Genomic DNA, 22,653 nt, shown 5'->3' with positions numbered 1-22,653 from the left:
AAAATAATATCATGTTCTATTTTTATACCAATCACATTTTATAAACTGTCTGTAGTAATGCTTAAATTACAAACCTCAAATATACCTTCAATAATCCTGACAGCCAACAGAAGGTAGACGTTAGTCCTAGCTATCCAAGGTGTCACCAATGTTAACAAAGCAGTTACCGCTATGCCGATCCCGAAGACTCTTTTACCTCCATATCTTGCAGCCAGATAACCACCGAGGAGCTGCGTCGTTATGTAACCATAGAAGAATGAACTTAGAACGTATCCTTGGAGTTTGGTATCCCAATCAAAATCTCTTGTCTGTAAAAGAAAAGTATGTTTATGTATATGTAAATGTCTTGAAATGCACATGTGTTTGAAAGAAAATATGCTCCGTCGTTTCCGTGTTTATTTCAAAACTATCCTGTCTTGAAATGAACACGGAAACGTAAATACGCCGCCGGGACTGATTGTATAATGACGTTTAATCTTTTGCATATTTTGTTTATTATCTACTATTATGTATCACTTTATCAATCAAAGATAGAGTAAACATTTTAATTTTTTAATTATAATGCGGGCACATAAATTTGATACACCCTGTATATTGATTTGTAACTATTTAGTAGAAGGTAGCTTGTACGCAATGGGATTATCCTTAATGAGTTTTTCCCTGAAGGCTTAAAGATATTTGTAAATAAAGTGATTTGGAAAAGACAATTTATTTAGGATTCTAATTTAAAAAGATTGTTTGTTACGTGAAAGGTAAAATCCACAGGTAGCTGTAATTATTAGTTTTTAGAAAAATAAAGGGAGAGAGACTTGGAATTTTAAGACTGTTTAAGCACAGGAATATCTGTATAATTTCCGGAAAGTGATTAGTTTGAGTAGAAGTATTGTTTAAAAGAATGCCTGGGTTTTTCGAATGAAAAAGAGGAAGGTGGAAAGAGAAATGTTTCTGATTGGCTTGGCAATTTGGAATGGGGAAAGAGAGGTTGGAATCTCGGGACAGCTTGGAAAAGAAAGATTATTGTGTGGCCGCATCCGAGAAGGGCAGTCGAAAAGTTTTTGCGGATAGTTCAGAAGCAAGTACTAGTGGTGGTTTGTTAGTGGAGAGTAGCTGAAAAGTGGAACGAGAGACAAATCAAATCGAGAAGAAATACCTCTTTGATTCTGTAAAGTCCAAGAGAGTAAGTTACAAGAATTATCATTATTAAAATTATTTGTGACACCAAGTAAAAAAGATACTTGGGTCTCAGGAGATTATTGTTGAAAGAGAGGAGAGAGTTTTGGAGTTTATTGAACGAGTACTGGGCAAAAGAGGCCTTGCTTGTGTTTTGGAGAAATAATTGCTGGTATGCTGCTGGATTGATGCTGAGAACGGAGAGGGCTTTGATTGATAGCCTAACATAACCAACAAGGAAGAGCTTTTTGGGTCAAGAGGAGACATCATTTTGTGTGAATCAAAAAGGTCAGTCAATAACTTATGTGATAGATGTTCTTTATAATCAGAAGTTAAAATTTTTGCGTAAAAGCATATGAATTAAGATTCCAACATTTCAAAAATTTAATAGGAAGTATAAGTAGTTTTGCAAATACCTAAATTTGTTTATTTATTTTAATTTATTAATGGTATCAGGAACAAAGCGATAAATATTTGTTTAAATTAGATTAATTATATGGTAAAAGTTTCATTTGGACAATTATGCCCACAGGATTTAATTGATAGATTTTCAGAGCATCGCTTTTGATAATAAAGGTATTTGTATGTGCTTATTTATGGTTGTTCTATTTATTTCCTTTTCCTATTTTATCCCGATAAGGATCAACTAAGAGATACTGAAGCCACGAGAAAGGATAAGTATAACCTAAGATAATTTAGTTATTTTTTATGACAAAAAGGCACCCTGAGATTTTTTATTACTTTATTTTGTATGATTTGCGTCAATTCAATAATTAATTAAATAAATAATAATTAATATAAAAATAAGAGAAAGCAGATCATAACACTACATATTGTTAATACCAAATTAATGAAGTGCAGTGGTTAAATACCTACCTGTAGCGCAAGGAGTGCTAAAACTTAAAACTGCTTAAAACTCTAGGTAAACGGTAATAGTATTTCTACGCTAATTTGTTTCTCAGCAAGGTATCAATAAAACAATAAGTATCTAACAAATTCATTATTTTCAGTGCGTCAAAAGTTATTTATGGAAGACAACAATCTATGGGCATGTTCATAAAAAAAGTAAACAAAGATTATCGCGGATACCTCCTTAATATGAGTGGTGGCAATCAAAAAATCAATATCGGCTTTACTCATATATTAGCACTAATCAGGATGAGATAATATTACACTCGATGTCGTTAAACTACGAGAATATTAATTTTATCATGGTAGTGAGAATCAATATTTTTTTTATAAAGCGTTCAAAAAATGTTGAAATAAATTATTCTAGAACAGGCGGTATATGTTCTCAAAACACCCTCATTTGGGTAAATCACATATAGTCCAGAAAGCCACTGCGCATCCGCTAGGAAAAATATTCTAATTCGGATTTTTTGCACAATCTTACTCAAAAAAGACTCCTTTTAACAAATTTGCATGTTGCCAGGACCAAAAGGTGGTCAAAAATTTTTTAATAAAAGTTTTTTTTTTGTTTTTTTCCTAAAATTATTTTTTTTTGCATGGAAAAAAGTTCTTTTAGGTTTTTCGGATCATTCCAAACAGAAAAGGTCTTTAGTGACTTTTCTCTAAAAATGATAGTTTTTGACATATAAGCCATTAAAAATTGAAAAATTGCGAAATCGGCCATTTTTAACCCTCAAAACCTATGTGAAGAACTGAAAATTTGAATGTTGCCAAGGTAAGTAGATATTCTTTAAACATCTATTGATGAAATTCCGAAGAATTTTTTGCAATACAGTATTCAAAACTCCATTGTTTTTTAATTGCTAATCAAGCGTGAGCGACACTATTTTCCACCGACATGACAGTATGGTGCAAAAATGAAAGGAATACATTCGTTATTTCGTAAACCGGCGACTTTAAGGAAAAATCCCGAAACTGGTCGATTTTTATTTTTAAGTTAAGATATTGTGGCATATATGGTATACTAGTGACGTCATCCATCTGGACGTGATGACGTAATCGATGATTTTTTTAAATGAGAATAGGGGTCGTGGGCTAGCTCATTTGAAAGGTTCTTCAATTCTCTATTCAGTAATATAAACATTTACATAATTATTTATACAGGGAATCCAAAAAAATTTTATTAAATTAAATTATTTAACACAAAAAGAAGTAGAAGGACACCCTGTATAAATAATTACGTAAATGTTTACATTACTGAATAGAGAATTGAAGAACCTTTCAAATGAGCTACCGCAGGACCCCTATTCTCATTTAAAAAAATCATCGATTACGTCATCACGCCCAGACGGATGACGTCACTAGTATACCATATATGCCACAATATCATAACTTTTAAAAATAAAAATCGACCTGTTTCGGGATTTTTCCGTATAGTCACCGGTTTACGAAATAACGAATTTATTCCTTTCATTTGCACCATACTGTATATGGAAAATAGTGTCGCGCACGCTTGATTAGCAAGTAAAAAACAAAGGAGTTTTGAATATTGTATTGCAAATAACTATTCTGGATTTCATCAATCGATGTTTAAAGAATATCTACCTACCTTAAAAACATTCAAATTTTCAGTTTTTCACATAGTTTTTGAGGGTTAAAAATGGCCGATTTAGCAATTTTTCAATTTTTAATCGCTTATATGTCAAAAACTATCATTTTTAGAGAAAAGTCACTAAAGACCTTTTCTGTTGGGAATGATCCGAAAAACCTAAAAAAGTATTTTTCCATGCAAAAAAAAATAATTTTAGGAAAAAAAAAAAACTTTTAAAAAATTTTTGACCACCTTTTGGACCTGGCAACATGCAAATTTGTTAAAAGGAGTCCTTTTTGAGTAAGATTGTGCAAAAAATCCGAATTAGAATATTTTCCTAGCGGATGCGCAGTGGCTTTCTGGACTAATATTATGATCCTATTTTTTGCTTAATCACTTCGAAATATTATTAAAAATCATAATTTCACTATTCGGACTGTTCAAAAGGCGGTCTAATTTTTTTATTAAACAATTTGTGAAAAAAATGTCTCTGTATTTCTCATTTTCTTTGCTATATCTCAGCATCTATGAATTTTAGAAAAATTTTGCAACTACAAAAAAGTTTATAATTAAATTTCCTACAAGAGAGAATTGATTTCAAATTGAAAAAAAAATTATTATTGTTGTTGTAAAATTAGCAAAAACCATTAGAAAAGAACAAAAATATGTTTTTCAATAATGTCTTTCTGGTATTTAAAAGTAACATAGAACCTTCAAAAGGAAATCCACGAATCCAAGAAATGTTTTAATATAAAAATACTAAGTACACAAAAGGACCCCGCAACACTCCTTATTGAAAGTGGTCCCGGTCAAATTTAACGAAAGTTTGGTCAATGATACTTCTCAATGTGTAGATTAAAAATGTCCAAGGGACCTGGGTCTGAATAACTACTATTCTAGAGCTACAGCCTTCTGAAGTTATTGGATTCGAGTGCTCGGTTTCCGTTAAAGGTACGTATAGATATGCGCTCCGAACAGATTGAGGATATATCAAATTAAACTATCTTATTAGTTCATGTGGTGAGACCGGTACCGTCTGGAAAAATTTCTGATTCGGTTTCTTTGTGGATTCCTATTCAAAAATGTCCCCTTTAAACAAATCTGAAGGGTGACGGGCGGAATTTTTGGGCAGAAATTGTTTATACAATTTTTTTAAACATACAAAAGATCACGTTTTTTTTGCTCCGGAACCGGAACATATATTTTTGAGTTTTATGGGTCATTCTGAACAAGAAAGGTATCTTGTAAATTTTCTCAGAAATTGATAGTTTTTGAGTTATCGGCGATTTAAAATCTGAAAAATGCAAAAATACGCATTTTCGAGGCTTAAAAACTCATATTCAAATTAGTATTTTTAAGGTTACCAGATACTTAAATTGAAGACTAAATATTCAGCTTCAAGATTGTGAAGAGTGATCGCGTCTAACTTTAATTTATACCGTTGTTTTTTAATTGTTAAATATGCGTGTTTATCCGATTTATTTGTCGGTGAGGCGCGCTTGGGTTCAAAAATCTCCTATTTTCCTCCGAAAAATATTTTTTCTAGATTGTTTGGGATATTCTAAATAAAATAAGTTTCTTGACATTTTTCTCAAAAGTTAATAGTTTTAAAGTTATAAGCGATTTAAAATCCAAAAATGCGTTTTTTGTCATTTTTCGGATTTTAAATCGCTTATAACTTAAAAACTATTAACTTTTGAGAAAAATGGCGGGAATCTTATTTTATTTAGAATATCACAAAGAAAATAGGAGATTTTTGAAATGGAGCGCGCCGCACCGGCAAAAAAAATCGGATAAACACGCATATTTAACAATTAAAAAACAACGGTATAAATTAAAATTAGACGCGATCACTCTTCCGAATCTTGAAGCTAAATGTTCAGTCTTCAGTCTAAGTATCTGGAAACCTCAAAAATTCTACTTTAAATATGAGTTTTTAAGCCTCGAAAATGCGTATTTTCACATTTTTCAGATTTTAAATCGCCTATGACTCCAAAACTATCAATTTCTGAGAAAAATTACAAGATACCTTTCTTGTTTAGATTGGCCCAAAAAATCTAAAAATATATGTTCCAGAGCAAAAAACACGATCTTTTGTATTCGTTTAAAAAAATTGTTTAAACAATTTCTGCCCAAAAATTCCGCCCGGCACCCTTCAGATTTGTGTAAAGGGGCATTTTTGAATAGGAATCCACAAAGAAACCGAATCAGAAATTTTTTTCAGACGGGAGCGGTCTCACCACATGGACTATACAGGGTGTCCAGAAACTCTACCGACAAACGAAGACAGGAGATTCCTCAGACAATTTTAAGACAATTTAACCCAATTCACCTAGTCTGAAAATGCTTCCTAAGGGAGCTAGACCTCTTTGAAGATGCGCCATGTAATTAGTTTTTCTTAAATACCTCCAGTGGCGGCCCGTGAGGTAGTGCCATAGAGCCATGGCACTACCTTGCTAACTATGCAGAAACATATTTTTTATCTTAAAAACATTTTTATGCCTGTTTATTTTTTTTGTGAATATTTCTCTTTATTTTTATAAATTATATCAAATCTGGCAACTGTGTAGCGCAATGCAAATCTACCGACTCTGGCCACCCACAGCTGACCGGATAAAGGATGAAAATCATAAAAATCCCAGTGCCGAACGGCATAGTGGCTCGTGAGAAAAGAGAAAGATTGTATGAGCATCCTGTGTAAGTGACAGAGAGAGAGCGGTATTGCACTTTTAACATACGTTTAAATTGGAGTCTCCGTGCCAGGCTCGAAATCTCGAAAAGGAAGTTAGTGGATCTTAAGATACAATGTTTTAGATCTACATATTTCTAGTTTCTTTACGCGTTCGCTTGGCGCTATTGTGTTTATTGTCTACTACTGTATTGTATATTTGTGTTTATACTCTACTATATTTTTTAATTTGTAATTATTAGTTAGTGCGTTGTGATCGTGGGTGTCGTAGGTATAAAAATAATATTTTGATTATTTTCTACGTTTAATTTATTTATTGACAATGAATCAAATTCGTATATTAAAAAACTCTTTTGGTGGTTTTTCGTTAGAAAAAAAACTACAAATTAAAGAACTCGGTCGGCCTTTACCCGATTTAAAAATTGAAAAACAAAGTGGAAATGGACAAAAACTTCGCTGTCGTTAGTTTAATAAAATTATTTATGATAAAAATAGCTGGTTGTGTGGTTGCGAACAAACTAATAAACTCTTCTGTTTTGTATGCGTTTTGTTTGGAGGTGACGAGACTTGGTCAAACAAAGGCACCGATGATCTTGTACATATATGGGAGAAATTGAAATCCCATGAAAAATCTAAAGTGCACATGAATAACGTTTTTAGCTTTTTAATGCTTGGTAAGTTAAATATAAAACCCAATTAAATTCAGCTTATCGTGATACTCTAATTAAACATAATGAACAGGTAGATAAGAATCGATATGTCTTGAATCAAATCATAAATTGTATAAGGTTTTGTGGAGCTTTTGAGTTAGCTCTAAGAGGTCACGACGAAACGAAAAATTCAGACAACAGAGGCATATTTAAGGAGCTGGTCAATTTTAGCGCTGAATTAGACAACGACTTAAAGGTTCACATTCAAAGTTCCAAATCTTTTAAAGGTACATCAAAAACAACACAAAATGAACTACTGGAGTGCATGTTAGATGTTTACCACGAGGAAATTAAGAAAGAAATTGAAAATTCTCCTTATGTTGCAGTGATTGCCGATGAAACCACAGACGTTGCTGGTGAATTTCAATTAGTTATAGTCTTTCGATATTTGTGTAAAGGACGACCACTTGAGAGATTTTGGAGATTTTACGTGCCGGGCGAACATGATGCTAAGTCAATCGCTGAATGTATTTTAAATGTTTTAAATCCATTGTTAAAACATACTCCAAACAAATTAATCGCTCAAAGTTATGATGGCGCATCTGTTATGAGTGGTGGCTTAAATGGTGTGCAAAAAATTATTAAGGAGACATATCCTCTTGCAAATTACGTTCACTGCTATGCACACCAAATGAATTTAATTATGACAAGTGCATGTTCCATCAATAAGCAGGCTAGGATATTTTTTTCTAATTTATCTGGTTTGTACTCATTCTTTTCAACGTCCCCTCAAAGAACAAAAATTTTGGATGAGGTGGTTAATCGCAGGTTGCCAAAATCTTCCCAAACACGTTGGAATTTTCAATCACGAAGTGTTCATACTGTTCATGAAAATAGAAAAGACCTCATTGCAGTTATGGACATTATACAAAGTACTTCACGTGATTTGTCTTCCATTAATCAAGCAAATGGTTACAAATTAAAGCTCCAGGATAAAGATTTTGTATTTTGGCTATTTATTTTTAATAAAATTATGCCTCACGTAGAAATTATTTTTCATCAATTGCAAAAAGTATGCACTGATTCTGTCAAAGTGAAAAAAGATTTGGAGAATTTTGCAGCAGCAATTCAAGGTATAAGGGAGCAAATGGACGTCATTATGGATAGTATTCAAGAAGAAATAAACACGTCACAGAGACAAACCGATAATGATGAACCAATAAAAAAAAGGCGCGAATTGAAGAGAACAGGCCCAGCAGAAAACGAGAAGCCTTAGAGATATGCGATGCAGTTTTGTTGCAAATAAAAACAAGGTTTACCTTCTCCGGACATTTAGTTGCTTCTCATTTATTTATGTCAGAGAAGTTTTCTGCTTATAAGGATAAGTTCCCCGAATCATTTCTTAATGAAACATGCACACAATTTTTATTTTTAAACAAAACTCGACTTAAAACTGAATTACAAGTATTGTATCAGCGAGACGAATTAAGTACTACCTCTGGGGCTGTTCCGTTATCTGTTTTATTAAATGATGAAGGTTTAAAATGTACATTTGAAGAAACCGTTAAACTTTTAAGTATATTAATAACCATTCCCATGTCAACATCTGAAGCAGAACGTTGTTTTTCAATGCTAAAACGAATTAAGACATTCCTCAGAAATACCATGAAGGAAGAACGACTAAGTGCTTTAGGTATGCTGTCTACAGAAAGACATTTTGTAAATGGCATTGACAATTTTAATAATAAAGTCATTGAAAACTTTGCCTCCAAAAAAGAAAGAAGGATGGACTTCACATATCGTAAACTTTAAAAGTGATATTAAATAACTTTGTGTGTGTGTGTGTAAATAATAGAATAGTGTTATTTTTATAATTTTCTAAATAGGCTCTAGAGACCATATCGTAACAACAAACTTCAAGTACATCAGCAGTGGTAGGAAGAATGAAACATTGACAGCATAGGATTAAAGGACGTGGTGGTCGGATGAGTGTGAGAGACGGAAGCTGATGCGTGATGACGAGCGACTGAGAATCGGGCAAAAGAAGGACATCGGGGAGAAGTCATGCCCTAACGGGCGATTCCACCCTGATGCCCTAGTATGAGAGGGGTGGGGTTTAGCTGGTCCCGGCCACATCGGAGTTACGGAGGGCAGGGAGGTCCGATTTAGGGCCAAACTGGTCGACGTGACACTGATGAGGTTTCAGCTCAGGAACCCAGCACTGTTGGAAATGTTTACCTCCGACGTCTGTTTGCAGATTCCCCACCTAGTGATGAAAAAAAACAAAAAAAAAAGTACATCAGCAGTAAATACTGGTGGTAAGTTGAATTTATTTTATTGCTAATTACTTCATTTACGGAACTGTTTTGATAAATTTTGGTAAATTTTTTGGCATCCCAAAAATAGTAAATATATAGATATAAGATAAAAATATCTGCGCCTATTTTTTTTTATTTATATTTTATATCCTTTTTGACCATATCGTAAAACCGCCACAAAAAATTTAGGCAGCTGCCCGGATTCTGGCACTACCTTCCTAAAGTTATACGAGCCGCCACTGAATACCTCCAGAACACTTCTATCTAGAAAAACGAAAATTTGTATACATATTTACTTTTCAGAAATGAATCGATTCCATCCATTGCGAATTTTTAGTACCGGTCATAGGCGTCCGTTTTGGGTAGGGTAACGGTTATTTTATCGCACAAATTTTTTGTCTTCAACTTTTAAGCATTTTTTATACTGGATTATTAAATTGTGGGATATTCTAGTACTAAAAGGTACTCTTATTTAAGTCGGTAGGACACACCGTTTTCTAGAAAAATCGATTTGAAGTTTTTAGTTTTGGGAATTTGAAAAAAAAAATGAAAAAAATAGAAAAAAAAAACGATTTATTTTACCAACTTAAAGCAAGAGTAACTTTTAGTACTCGAATATCTCATAATTGAATAATCTAGTGTCAAAAATTAAAAATGAAAGACAATAAAGTTATGCTATAAAATAACTGGTAACCTACCCAAACGGACGCCTATGGCCGTTTCTAGAAATTCGCCATTAATGAAATCGATTAATCTTTGGAATATAAATAAATGTACCAGTTTTCATCTTTCTAAATAGTTTTTTTTAATCTTTTTTTTTTAAATTCAAAAAACGAAAAATTTTCAAATCGATTTTTCTAGAAAACGGTGTATCCTATCGACTTAAAGTAGGAGTACCTTTTAGTACTAGAATACCTCACAATTTAATAATTCAGAGTCAAAAATGCTTAAAAATTAAATACAAAAAAGTTAGGCGATAAAATAACCATTGCCCTACCCAAAACGGACGCCTATGACCGGGACTAGAAATTCGCAATGGATTGAATCGATTTATTTCTGAAAAGTAAATATGCATACCAATTTTTGTTTTTCTAAATAGAAGCGTTCTGGAGGTATTTAACAAAAACTAATTACATGACGCCATTTTCAAAGAGCTCTAGCTCCCTTAGGAAGCATTTTCGGACTAGGTGAATTGGGTTAGATTGTCTTAAAATTATCTGAGGAATCTCGTGTCTTCGTTTGTCGGTAGAGTTTCTGGACACCCTGTATATACAAGATAAAATAATTAGAGACAATGACGAAGAGTTTCAAATTGATGAGAATATGGATGAACCGGGACTCATAAGAGTCATATTTTCTAGGTTTGGGCAAGCTACAAAATACCAAATATTCATTTCCTACACGGTTGATGACGATGAGCCTGCAGCAGAACCGATTAGCGGGTACTACTGTACCTGTCAATCTGGTGCGAGAACTGTGGGTAGGTACTTGTGCTCATATAACCAGTTTGTTATGGTTTTTAGGCTTTCCAGGACATCAACCCAATGTTAAGTATACTGATAGGTCGTTAGTTAACATGACATATGATGCATCTAACCGAAATCAGCAAAATCTTAACGTACAGATAATCGAAGATGACTTAAATCCGATTGTTCCATAGACAATTATTGTAATTAATATTTAGCGTTTACTGACTACCTGGTAATTTGTTTTTTTCGTATTGAGATCAAGTCCATGTTCTCTACTTGTCTTATATGTGATAGGCGGGACAAGTTTCATATCAGCTAATGTATTTTTTATGTTTCGACAACTTTTTATTTAGTTCTGGACCGTGTTATGGGCGAATTCCCCCCTAGATCCGCCACTGTTCAGTAATATTCCAAAGATAAGGTGGAACTGCAGCTTTGCTGGTATTGCATAAATGTGAAGCATTCATGAAAACATGGTAATTCTTATATCGCTCTAGTAGCACATTTTATATCGCACTTCTTTAGTTTCCTGACTAAGACTAAAATACGACTAGTCCAGAAAGCCACTGCGCATCCGCTAGGAAAAATATTCTGATTCGAATTGTTTGCATTATCTTACTCAAAAAGGACCCCTTTTAACAAATTTGCATGTTGCCAGGTCCAAAAGTGGGTCAAGAATTTTTTAAACGTTTTTTTTTGTTTTTTTCCTATAATTATTTTTTTGCATCAAACAAAGTTTTTTTAGGTTTTCTGGATCATTCAACAGAAAAGGTCTTTAGTGACTTTTATCTAAAGTTGATAGTTTTTGACATATAAGCGATTAAAAATTTCGAAATCGGCCATTTTTAACCCTCAAAAACAATGTGAAAAACTGAAAATTTCGATGTTGCCAAAGTAGGTAGATATTATCTAAACATCGATTGATGAAATCCTGAAGAGTTTTTTGCAATACAGTATCGAAAGCCTCTTTGTTTTTTAATTGCTAATCAAGCGGGCGCGACACTAATTTCATCCGTTTCATGGCAATACGAGTATATGTGCGGAAAAACATTGTAATTCAATTTTTTGCCATCTTGCTGAAAAGGTCCCCTTTTTAACAAATTTGCATGTTGCCAGGATCAAAAAGCAGTAAAAAATTGTTAAAACGTTTGTTTTTTGTTTTTTCCTAAAACTATTTTTTTACATCGGATAATTTTTTTACGTTTTTTGGATCATTCCAAATAGAATAGATCTTTAGTGACTTTACTCTAAATGTGATAGTTTTCGAGATATAAGCGATTAAAAATTTAAAACTTGAAAAGTCGTCCATTTTGAACCCTCAAAATCTATGTGAAAACCCAAAAATTTCAATATTACCAAGGTACGTAGATATTCTATAAACATCGATTGATGAAATACCGAAGAGCTTTTTGCAATACAATATCAAAAACCCCTTTGATTTTTAATTACCAAACAAGCTGGTGCGACACTATTTTCAACCGTTGCATGTATGTTATGCAATTGGAAAACAAAGTTAAAAAAAGAATTGCTGAAAAAATTTTTGACCCTGGCAACATGCAAATTCGTTAATAGGGAACCTTTTCAAGCAAGATGGTAAAAAAATTGAATCAGAATATTTTTTCCGCACATATGTTTACGCATATTAGTACATACAATTTATACAATGCAAAGGTTGAAAATAGTGTCGCGCCCGCTTGATTTGCAATTAAAAAACAAAGGGGCTTTCGATATTGTATTGCAAAAAACTCTTCAGAATTTCATCAATCGATGTTTACATAATATCTATCTACCTTGGTAACATTAAAATTTTCAGTTCTTCACACAGTTTTTGAGAGTTAAAAATGGCCGATTTCGAAATTTTTAACTTTTTAATAGCTTATATGTCAAAAACTATCAACTTTAGAAAAAAGTCACTAAAGACCTTTTCTGTTTGAAATAATCCAAAAAACCTAAAAAGCTTTGTTTGATGAAAAAAAATAATTTTAGAAAAAAAAACAAAAGAAAACTTTTAAAAAATTTTTGACTCTCTTTTGGACCTGGCAACATGCAAATTTGTTAAAAGGGGTCCTTTTTGAGTAAGGTTGTGCAAAAAATCCGAATCAGAATATTTTTCCTAGCGGATGCGCAGTGGCTTTCTGGACTAGATGCATCTATTTTTGACCACGAATTCATACACAAGACGCAAGTATGCATGAAGAAAATGAGTGTCTCTTCTTCCAATAATAAATATTTTCGTTCACTTGATCGTGAATTAGTGCTCTTAACGTAAACCGAGTACTCGAATCCAATAACTTCAGAAAGCTGTAGCTCAAGAATAGTAGTTAGTCAGACCCAGGTCCCATAAATCTACACATCGAGAAGCATCATTGACCAAACTTTCGGTTAATTTGACCGGGACCACTTTTCCATTAGGAGTGTTGCAGGGTCCTTCAGGAAAATCGATTCAGTAGGTATATCGATTCAGTAGATAAGTTATTAATTTTCAAAACTAGTTGTTAAGAGTCTCTCGGAGAGACCGAATCCCAAACAAAAAAATACAGCATAAAATAAAAACAACAGCCGCTATGGAAAGAATCGTCATCATCAGTTGGCGCTACAGCCCTTCGTCAGCGTTGGCCTGCCTCAAAATATTCTTTCAGCCTTCCCTGTCAAGTCTGTATCTTCTCCATCCCCTTACTCCTTCTTCTTCTTGTAGTATCGTCTTCTATCGGCGGTTGGCTACCATCACAGTAATCTTAACTTTGTTGGCTGCAGCTCTGAACAATTATATCTAACTGCACCCATACCAGTTCCTTAAATTTCGCAACCAGGAAATCCTCCTACGTCCCATCCATCCATCCATCCAATGGCACTACAGCCCAAATCGAGCCTTGGCCTCCTTCATCAAGCTTCTCCAATCATTTCGATTTACCGCTGTTCTTTTCCATGAACGCGTTCCCAGGAAGTTCCTGACATCCTCATCGACTTCATCTTCCCATCTCTTTTTAGGTCTTTTTCCCTACATTCTTGCATTTAGCAATTTTCTGGGGATTCTATTCTCATGCATGCAGACCACGTGCCCTGCCCACCGTAATCTCTGCAGTTTAGTGTATTGTGCTAGAGTTGGTTCGCTATATTGCTCGTATATTTCTCTATTATGCCTAATTCGCCAGTTGTTATTTTCACTTATTGGGCCCAGTCACCACCCATGTTTCACAGCCATAACTTACTATGGGCCATGTTTTATAGACCCGGAGTTTTGTTTTGCGGTGTACGTCTCGCGATTTGAATATGTGGCCCATCGCGAAATAGGCAATATGTATTTGCCAGCACAAGCCTTCTATTTATTTCCTGTTCTTCTTCATTGCTTTTGACCAGATACATTCCTAGGTACGTGAATCTATTCACATGTTCTATATCGTCAATACAGTGTTGTTGTGCCGGTCTATTTGATCTGGTTTGTATGAGTAGTTTTGTTTTACTTTTATTTATTGCTAGCCCTACTGCTTCTGCACTCTGTTTCAACTCAACGTAGGTTTCTTCCGCTGCATTCATTGTTCTGATCATTATGTTTATATCGTCTGCGTATGCTGCTAATTGGGTAGATTTGTTTGTAAGTATGTTATTTCCGCTCACCGTCAACCGTCTAATTACATATTCAAGAACAAGATTAAAAAGCGTTGGAGCCAGTCCGTCGCCTTGTTTCAGTCCTTGCGTTATCGTAAACGCATCAGTTATGTGTCCTTGAATACATACCTGTGCTTCTGTTTCTGTCATTGTCATTTGCACTAGTCGTATTAATTTTGATGGTATGCCAAATTCTTCCAATATATTAGGTAGAATTGTTCTATCTACTGAATCAGGCTATCTACTGAGGCTTGTTTAAAATCTACAAAGAGATTGTAAACGTCCATGCCATATTCCCATGCTTTGGCTAGTATTTGTTTAACTGTAAATAGTTGGTCAATGGTAGACCTTTTTTGCCTAAACCCTGCTTGATATTCCCCGATGATTTTTTCCGTGAGAGGTTGAAGTCTTCGATTAAGGATGTTTGTGAATATTTTGTATCCCGAACAAAGTAAAGAGATGCCTCTATAATTCTGACACAACAGTTTGTCTCCTTTTTTATGGATAGGGCAGATTATACTTTTCTTCCATTGTTGGGGGATTTCTTCTTTTATCCATATCTCTCGTATTAGCTGGTACATCTGTTGTGTCAAATTCCTTCCTCCTTGCTTGAGTAGTTCTGCCGGTATTTTATCTATTCCCGGTGCTTTATGGCTTTTTTGTATGTGGATTGCCGTTTGGACCTCCTCTAGCGTTGGGGGTCTAGTTAATTCATTTTCTTCTCCATCTTCCCCCAGCTCTTGTTGTTGTACCTCCTGCGTGCCTGCTGCTGCCTCTGTTGATTAATGGTGGTTGTGCCCCTTTGTTTAATACTTCCTTAAAATATGTCATCCAGGTTGTCTTAATTTCGTCCATATCGCTAATGATTTCACCCTTCTTATTTTTGCAGAGGCTAGTCTTCGGTTTGTATCCCTGTCTTAAATGTTTGATAAATTGGTATGCACTACGTGTTTCGTTTTCCTTAAACTCCCTCTCTATGTTTAGTATCCGTTGGTTTTCGTACTTTCTCTTTTTCTGCCTGCACAGTGTATCTGCTCTTCGTCTTTTGTTCTCAAATTCTGTTTTTCTCTCTCTAGAGCGTCTGAGTATGTAATTATTCTTATGTGCTTCATTTCTTTCCTGTACAGCTTGTTTGCATTCTTCATCGAACCATGTTTCTTCACTCCGTCGTGTCTTTGTTCCTAGGACTTCTTTCGCTGTGTTTAGTATGATACTGCTTATGGTGTTCCATTGATTTTCTATTGTGGAGTCTGCTCTGTTTTCTTCTAGTAATTTTTCATCCACTGTTCTCTCAAATCTTTCTTGTACCTCAGAGACTTTTAGGTTATCTAAGTTTAGTTTTTCTTGTTTTGGATATTTTTCTTTTACCTGTCGACTGATTTTGCATCTAAACCGTGTCTGTACTAGTAGATGGTCTGAGTCACAGCTTGCGCCACGTCTGCTTTTTACATCTAATATACTAGTCGCCATTTTTTTTTCCGTCAGTATATGGTCTATTTGATTTATTGTGTTTCCGTCAGGTGATATCCAAGTGCCCTTATGTATGTCCCGATGTGGGAAGATGTCGAACTGATAATCATATTCTTTCCAGCTGCGAAATCTATTAGAAACTGACCATTCTCATTTGTGTCTCTATGTTTCCCTATTACCCCTATGTACTCTTCTTCCTTTCCGATCTTGGCATTTGTGTCGCCTATCACCATTTTAATGTCGTTTCTTGGTATTGCAGTGGCGGCTAGTGACCTCAGTATGCGGGTAGGCTACACATATACTTCGGGTAGGCGACAAAAAATATCCTACAGTTTGTAATACATTTTGAGCCGTCTTGCAATACTAAATGTAATCTATGAGCGCAACAATGTGTAAAAATTGCTTTTGGAGCATCTACTTTAATTTTTGATTGTAATCCGTTTAAAGAGCCAGCCATTACACTTGCACCATCGTAAAATTGAGCAATTAATTTATTTTTGTAATCATATGGCTCAAGCACGTTTGAAATTAAACTATATAGAGCGTCTGCAGATCTATTATCGCTAACATCAAAAAACCCTAAAAATCTTTCTGTTACCTGACCAACTTTGTTAACAAAACGGATTGTTAAAGTACACTGTGATTTTTCGGTTATATCAGTAGTATCGTCAGCTAGTATAGAAAAAAATTGACATTAATTTCTGTTGAAATTTCATTTTTTACGTAATCGGCAAGACAATCTATTAAATCATTTTGTATTGTTTTTGACAATCCCGTGAACACCCCTTCTATTTTTTAACATGATCCTGGATTTCCTGATCGCGTTTAACTACTAAATTAAAAATTTCTTTAAAATTACCCATGTTTGAAGAATTATGGCTCTTATCACGACCGCGAAATGTAAGTTCTTGTTTTGCTAAAAGAATTGTAAGATCAATTTTTTCAACTTCTTCAATCTTTTTCAACTTCTTCATTATATATCTTATTAGATAGAGAAATATGTCCAGCGAAAGCACTGTCAGTAGTTTGTTTATTTTTTTCTAACCGTTTTAAATCTAAGCAATTGTTTAAATGTTCTTTCGAAGATTCATGTTTTTTTACACTAGCTGATAAATTTTTCAAATCTGAATATCCCTGACTCACCCAAACATTTTGCTTCAAATTTGAGAGCAACAGACAAGGCCAACAGAAAAGTGAATTTTTAAAATAACTTCCGCTTAGCCATTTATGATTTTCATACCATATTGTTTTAAACGATCTCGAAAATGGTTGATTGTCTTTTGTCTTATCTGTGGATAAAATTGTTAAATTTTGTAAAGGCCGGCCCATTGAAATAATTACTAATCTTTCTTGATTTTGGCGCCTTGAAAAAGGTGTCTCGATCAAACTGCATATTACATCGTTTAAAATATTCATATTCGATGACTAAAGTTTTTCCACCTATAAAACTAACACACCTACGTTTCAACAACGTCAAATATTACTTATTTTATTTATGTATCAAATAATAATTTACTATTCGAATAAATTGATAAGTTAACAATTAACCTCGCTTTAAATTTTTAATTATCTATATAATCTAATAACACATTATTCAGTTTTCATAAACAAATTTAAATTGTCCTACCTAGTTTTATTCAATACTTAACCTACTAATAACAGCCAAAATCAAAAAACAATTATTTTAAAACAGTTTCACAAGACACAAGAGAAGCAACTGATAAAATTTTGTAGGTCCGGCTATAAGACTCTGTGCCTATCCGCCCGTTCAAAATCCGCCGGCCTGCAGCAGGCCTGCTCGCGTAAACAGAGAGAGATCGCACGTCAATTCGGTATTGGCGTCGATCTATTTGAGGCTACGTTCCCGAGTGCCTGACCAAGGAGAATATAGAATCTATACAGTACTACTGATACTACACGGAGCGTACAATAATTATAACTACGGAGAAAATTTTTTGGATATTTTTAAAAATAATTTGGATAATTTTTGCTATTTTATTGTAGATATTGTGTCAAAATTTATAAATTACAATTTTGAAATAAGTAATTTATATTAATAATTTATATTATTGTACTACATTTGAAGAGGGTAGGCGGCGCCTACCTTGCCTACCCCGACGGGCCGCCCCTGTGGTATTGAGTCATATATTCGTTCTAGATCTTGATCTGTGGTATCTCAATACCTGTGGTATTGAGTCATATATTCGTTCTAGATCTTGATAAAAGGCTACCTTAGTGTCTTCTTCCTGTTCATTTGTGGGACAGTGTACATTTATAAGGGTTACGTTAAAGAAATGCGTTATTATCCTAAGCTTGCAGATTCTTCCATTGATGGCTTGAAAATCTGTTATCAGGTGCTTCATTTTATTATCTACGATAAAGGCTACTCCAAATTCTTTATTTCCTTCATCTTTACCGCTATAGAGTATAGTGTGTGTTTTAGTGTCCCGGATACCTTTTCCCAACCATTTAGTTTCTTGTACTGCAGTGATTCCTATTTTATATCTTTTCAGTTCGTGTAGAAGGATTCTCTGTGCTCCTGGTCTATTTAGCGTTCTGACATTCCATGTTCCCAGCATAAATTCCATATTCCGTTGCCAAAGTCGTCGTCTTGATATCCGTCCATTCCGAGGCCTATCTAAAGGTTCCGTAGTACTTTTTTACAAGAATAGGTTACTGGTCTATCGCCCAACCCCCTTTTCGGAGGACCATTTCTCCCTTCCTCGTCAGCTCTGACCCTACTTTCCACTGGGGTTGGTTACCCAATCTCCGGTAACGTTGCTCAGGTTCTCCGGGGTTCACCCGTGCAGCCCAAACCGCACTTCGTGGAGGTGAGGATAGGAATTGAGTAGGAGAGGCTAGAGATGCTAACTGGAAGCAGCATCATGTATTGCGCTTCACTACCCCATTTGAACCCCCCTCCTACGTCCCACACTTCTCTTTTCCGAGATTTTTCCTTGGATTATGAGCCTTAGTAGGGAGTACATTTCCCCTCTCATTATGTAGCCTAGATATTCCAGTTTTCTCGTTTGTATGGTTTTTATGACTTCGCATTTCTTCCTCATCTTCAGCAAAACATCTTGATTTGTTACTATGTCTGACCATGATGTTTTCCACATTCTCCTGTAGCGCCACATCTCTAATGCCTCAAAGTTTTTGATGTTTATCTTTTTTAGTGTCCAAGCCTCCATTCCGTACATCAGAATGGAGAAAACATTTAACATTCCTTAACATAGCACCTTAACATTCTCGTTCTCAATTTCACATTTATGTCTCGGCAGCATAGGAACTTTTTCATTTTGATAAATGGTTGTCTCGCTATTTCTATTCGCCTCTTAATTTCTCTTGTCTGGTCATTATATCAGAGAACCAAACCCCTAAATATTTGTAGGACATACCTCTTTCAACTTGCTTATTATTTATGGTTAAATTCACATTGGTGTATAACTTCTACGTTACAATCATAAATTTAGTCTTTTTGATGTTGTTTTAGATCATACTTGTTGGTATGAGTGTTTATGTTTTTCAGCAAATACTATAAATTTGCTAGGTGATCTGTCACTATTAGCGTGTCATCAGCGTATCGTATATTGCTAATTATATAATACCTCTTACTCCAATCGCACTTAAATCTTTCTGCACATCGTCCTGATGTCTGAGTTTAGGTCCCTTCTTTTTGTTAAGACCTGCCTATTTAGCATATTTAATTTAGCAGTATCACTTTCATCCATCCGTATAACGTGGCCCACCCATCGTAGGCGGTTTATTTTGATGGTTTTCACGATCACCAAAATGTCTGTCTATAGGGTTCGAAATTACATGAATTGGAAAGAATCATGTAACTAAAATGGAATTAAGAAGGACATGTCGCCAGATTATCTGATATCGGATGGATGAGACGTATTGTCGAGTGGAAGCCAAGAGAAAAAACACTACCAAGCAGATGCCGCTCACTTACCATAGTGACCGACGATCTGAGATGTATTAGCAGTAATTGGATAAAAGACGCACAACACAGAGACAGATCGGCTGCCCCAAGTAAAAACACTGTATATCCAATTTTATTGCATTTTTGGATTTAGGGTGTTGTTATCTAACATTTACCAAGGAAGAAAAAATGAGTAGAACCACAATTTAACATTGCTATGAAACACATTATATCACATTCCATCTTCACTTCACCAATTTAAAACACATTATATCCGTATCCCCAAGTATAAGCACTGTAAATACGGGATATACAGTGTTTTTATTTGGTTTTTGTGATTTACAGTGATTTACCATGGGAATCACAGGATTTACATTTTGTATTCGCCAAGACCATTGATATTGGTATAAATTATTTAAGTTTATTGCATTAATTATTGCAATATAACATGCAACATGTGAAATCAGAACAAAAATGACTCGGGAGAATCATCCATACTCAAAGGTAAGATATTGTTTACAGATAATAAAGAACTTTATGAGGACCGTAACTGTTTCGTGGCCGAGCAAACTACACGTTTATATTAATATGTTTTTTTTTATACGTGTATCTTGATATATATTTTGACCTGCTGAATTCGAATTTCAAACTTTCATTTGCATCGGAAGTGACGAGAATTTATTATAATCAATTTAATTTTTTAAGTTATTATAATTCGTAAACTAAAAAATATAGATCATATTTACAGAATGCATTTTGTTCTTTTAAAAAAATCTACAAAATGATGTTTGGTAAACCTTGACTAATAATTACCACGGATGCTGCAAAATGAGTGCCAACACATTGCAAAATTACAGAATTTAGTCGATTTTTCACTTGTAACTCTGCTGAATTTTGAGTAAGATAACTTTATAATAGCCCAAATATATAAAAAAAATCTCCAAGCTGTAAAACTAAACGTTAATCTAATATATTATAAATATTATATATATACAGTCGGAAAAATGAAAGAATACCCATGAACGAACATATAAAACACGCTGTATTTTCCTGTCACCGTGTCACACAAAAAATTGGCCAGTGCAAGTACATGTAATACTTATTGTTACATGTACTTGCACTGGACAATTTTCTTTGTGACACGGTGACAGGAAAATACAGCGTGTTTTATATGTTCGTTCATGGGTATTCTTTCATTTTTCCGACTGTAACAAAGTTATAAAAATAAACGGAAATTTTTTATTAAAAAATGCATAATATAATTTGTATATGTTTACAGAAATAATAGAGAAACTTATTTCTTTGATCTCTGAAAACGGTGTCAAAGGTCGTTTTGGCGTACTTGGTCAGTCTCTCAGACACTAGTGGACAAGCTTTTTCATAACCCTGGATGGCAGCAGTTACATGACTCAGACATTGACCATTAAATTGTTGCAATTTGTTATATATTTGTTAAGGGAACATGAATAAAGTATCATTTGTAGTACTTAATGTCTTTAAAAAGTGGGAAATTTTATGCTATATTTTCAGGTTTCCCAAATAGAAACACTGTATGTATTCAAAACCTAGTCAGGAAATAAAATGCAGACATAAAAATATTTACTAAAAAACAAGAGTATTTTTTGCTAAATTAATGTGTGTTCACTTTTATTTAAAAAAAACATAAAGGACATCGCACACATCTTATGGAAAATATAATGTCACTCAAATTCAATAGAATTTATACCAATAGATTCGTTTTAAATTAACGATCAAATCTTATCATTGCGCCAACTCTCTATTTTCAAAAATAAGAGCAGAAATTTATATAAATAAATCTGAAATCAAATGGGTAGGTACATAAGTTAGAGAGAGAAAAAATATTTTAAAATACCCAGATTTTCGGTACTCCATAAATCAGCGGATTAGTTTCACTAATCCGCTTAGGCCCAGCGGGATTTAAGCTGTTATGAATAGCACTCAGAGCAATAATGATTGTAAACTAACATTTTATGGACTCCAAAAATGTTATTTCGATAAACTTTAATTGCAATTTGCGCCGTAATTAATCATAATTAAGAGTTGGCGCAATGATAAGAATTGATCGTTATATTAAAACGAATCTAATCGTATAAATTTTATTGAATTTGAGTGACAATTAAAATTTAAATTTAAGTCCTTTACATTTTCTACTCTGGTGAACATTTTTCGAATTGGCGCTTACAGTGTTTCTACTTGGGACAGCCGATGATGGAAAAGGTGTAGGTCCAGTAGTGAACGCGTGAAACTTGAAGATGGTGATGATTTGACATTGTATTGAATAATTTGTATACTAGATCAGTAATTACGCGGATAATGAATTAGTACCTAAATACAAATTCTTGAAATTACAGTTTAACGGAATGCCGGCATTACCAACATTGCAACGACTTGAATGAGAGTTTGGAAGAGCTTCTATGTAGACTCTTCAATCTGTTTCAGAGGTTGTCGACAGTTATAAAATCAAATTTAGTGCATAAAGAAAGAGAATTTGAATAAAAATACTGTGAACACTGTTGAAACTTACCGTAACAATCGTTCCATTTTCCAAGGTGACATTCCTAAATTCGGTCATGGCTACTATGGCTATACTTAGATTTACCCTCAAAGCATAAGATGTAAAAAATCCTAAAAACGCCAATACTGCGACGACATACCTTCTCATCCGCCAGAAAACCCATAAGGAACCAATTGATTCAGAGGAGCTAAAAATAAAAATTTGAATGTAGTTTCATCAATTAAGTTAAATACATTTCGTACATATATTAAAAAATACTAAATTATCATTGGATCATTTTGTTTATATTCCAGGCTGTATGGTCGCCCCCGTTAGGT

The 22,653-nt window shown here is 34.1% G+C and overlaps 1 protein-coding gene across 1 annotated transcript in view; it reads right to left on the bottom strand.

Annotated features, from left to right (window-relative positions):
* Window positions 1-22,653, bottom strand: part of LOC126881670 (sialin-like) — a 104,845-nt gene that overhangs the window by 55,099 nt on the left and 27,093 nt on the right. The window contains exons 2-3 of the mRNA XM_050646062.1: window positions 22,346-22,523; window positions 75-308 (exon numbers count right to left, since the gene is read on the bottom strand). Of these exons, the coding sequence (XP_050502019.1) occupies window positions 75-308; window positions 22,346-22,523 (412 nt within the window). The remainder of the gene's footprint in view (window positions 1-74; window positions 309-22,345; window positions 22,524-22,653) is intronic.

Source organism: Diabrotica virgifera, chromosome 3, assembly GCF_917563875.1.
Source record: "Diabrotica virgifera virgifera chromosome 3, PGI_DIABVI_V3a".
NCBI lineage: Eukaryota > Metazoa > Arthropoda > Insecta > Coleoptera > Chrysomelidae > Diabrotica > Diabrotica virgifera.
This window is presented reverse-complemented; position numbering and strand designations above follow the sequence as displayed.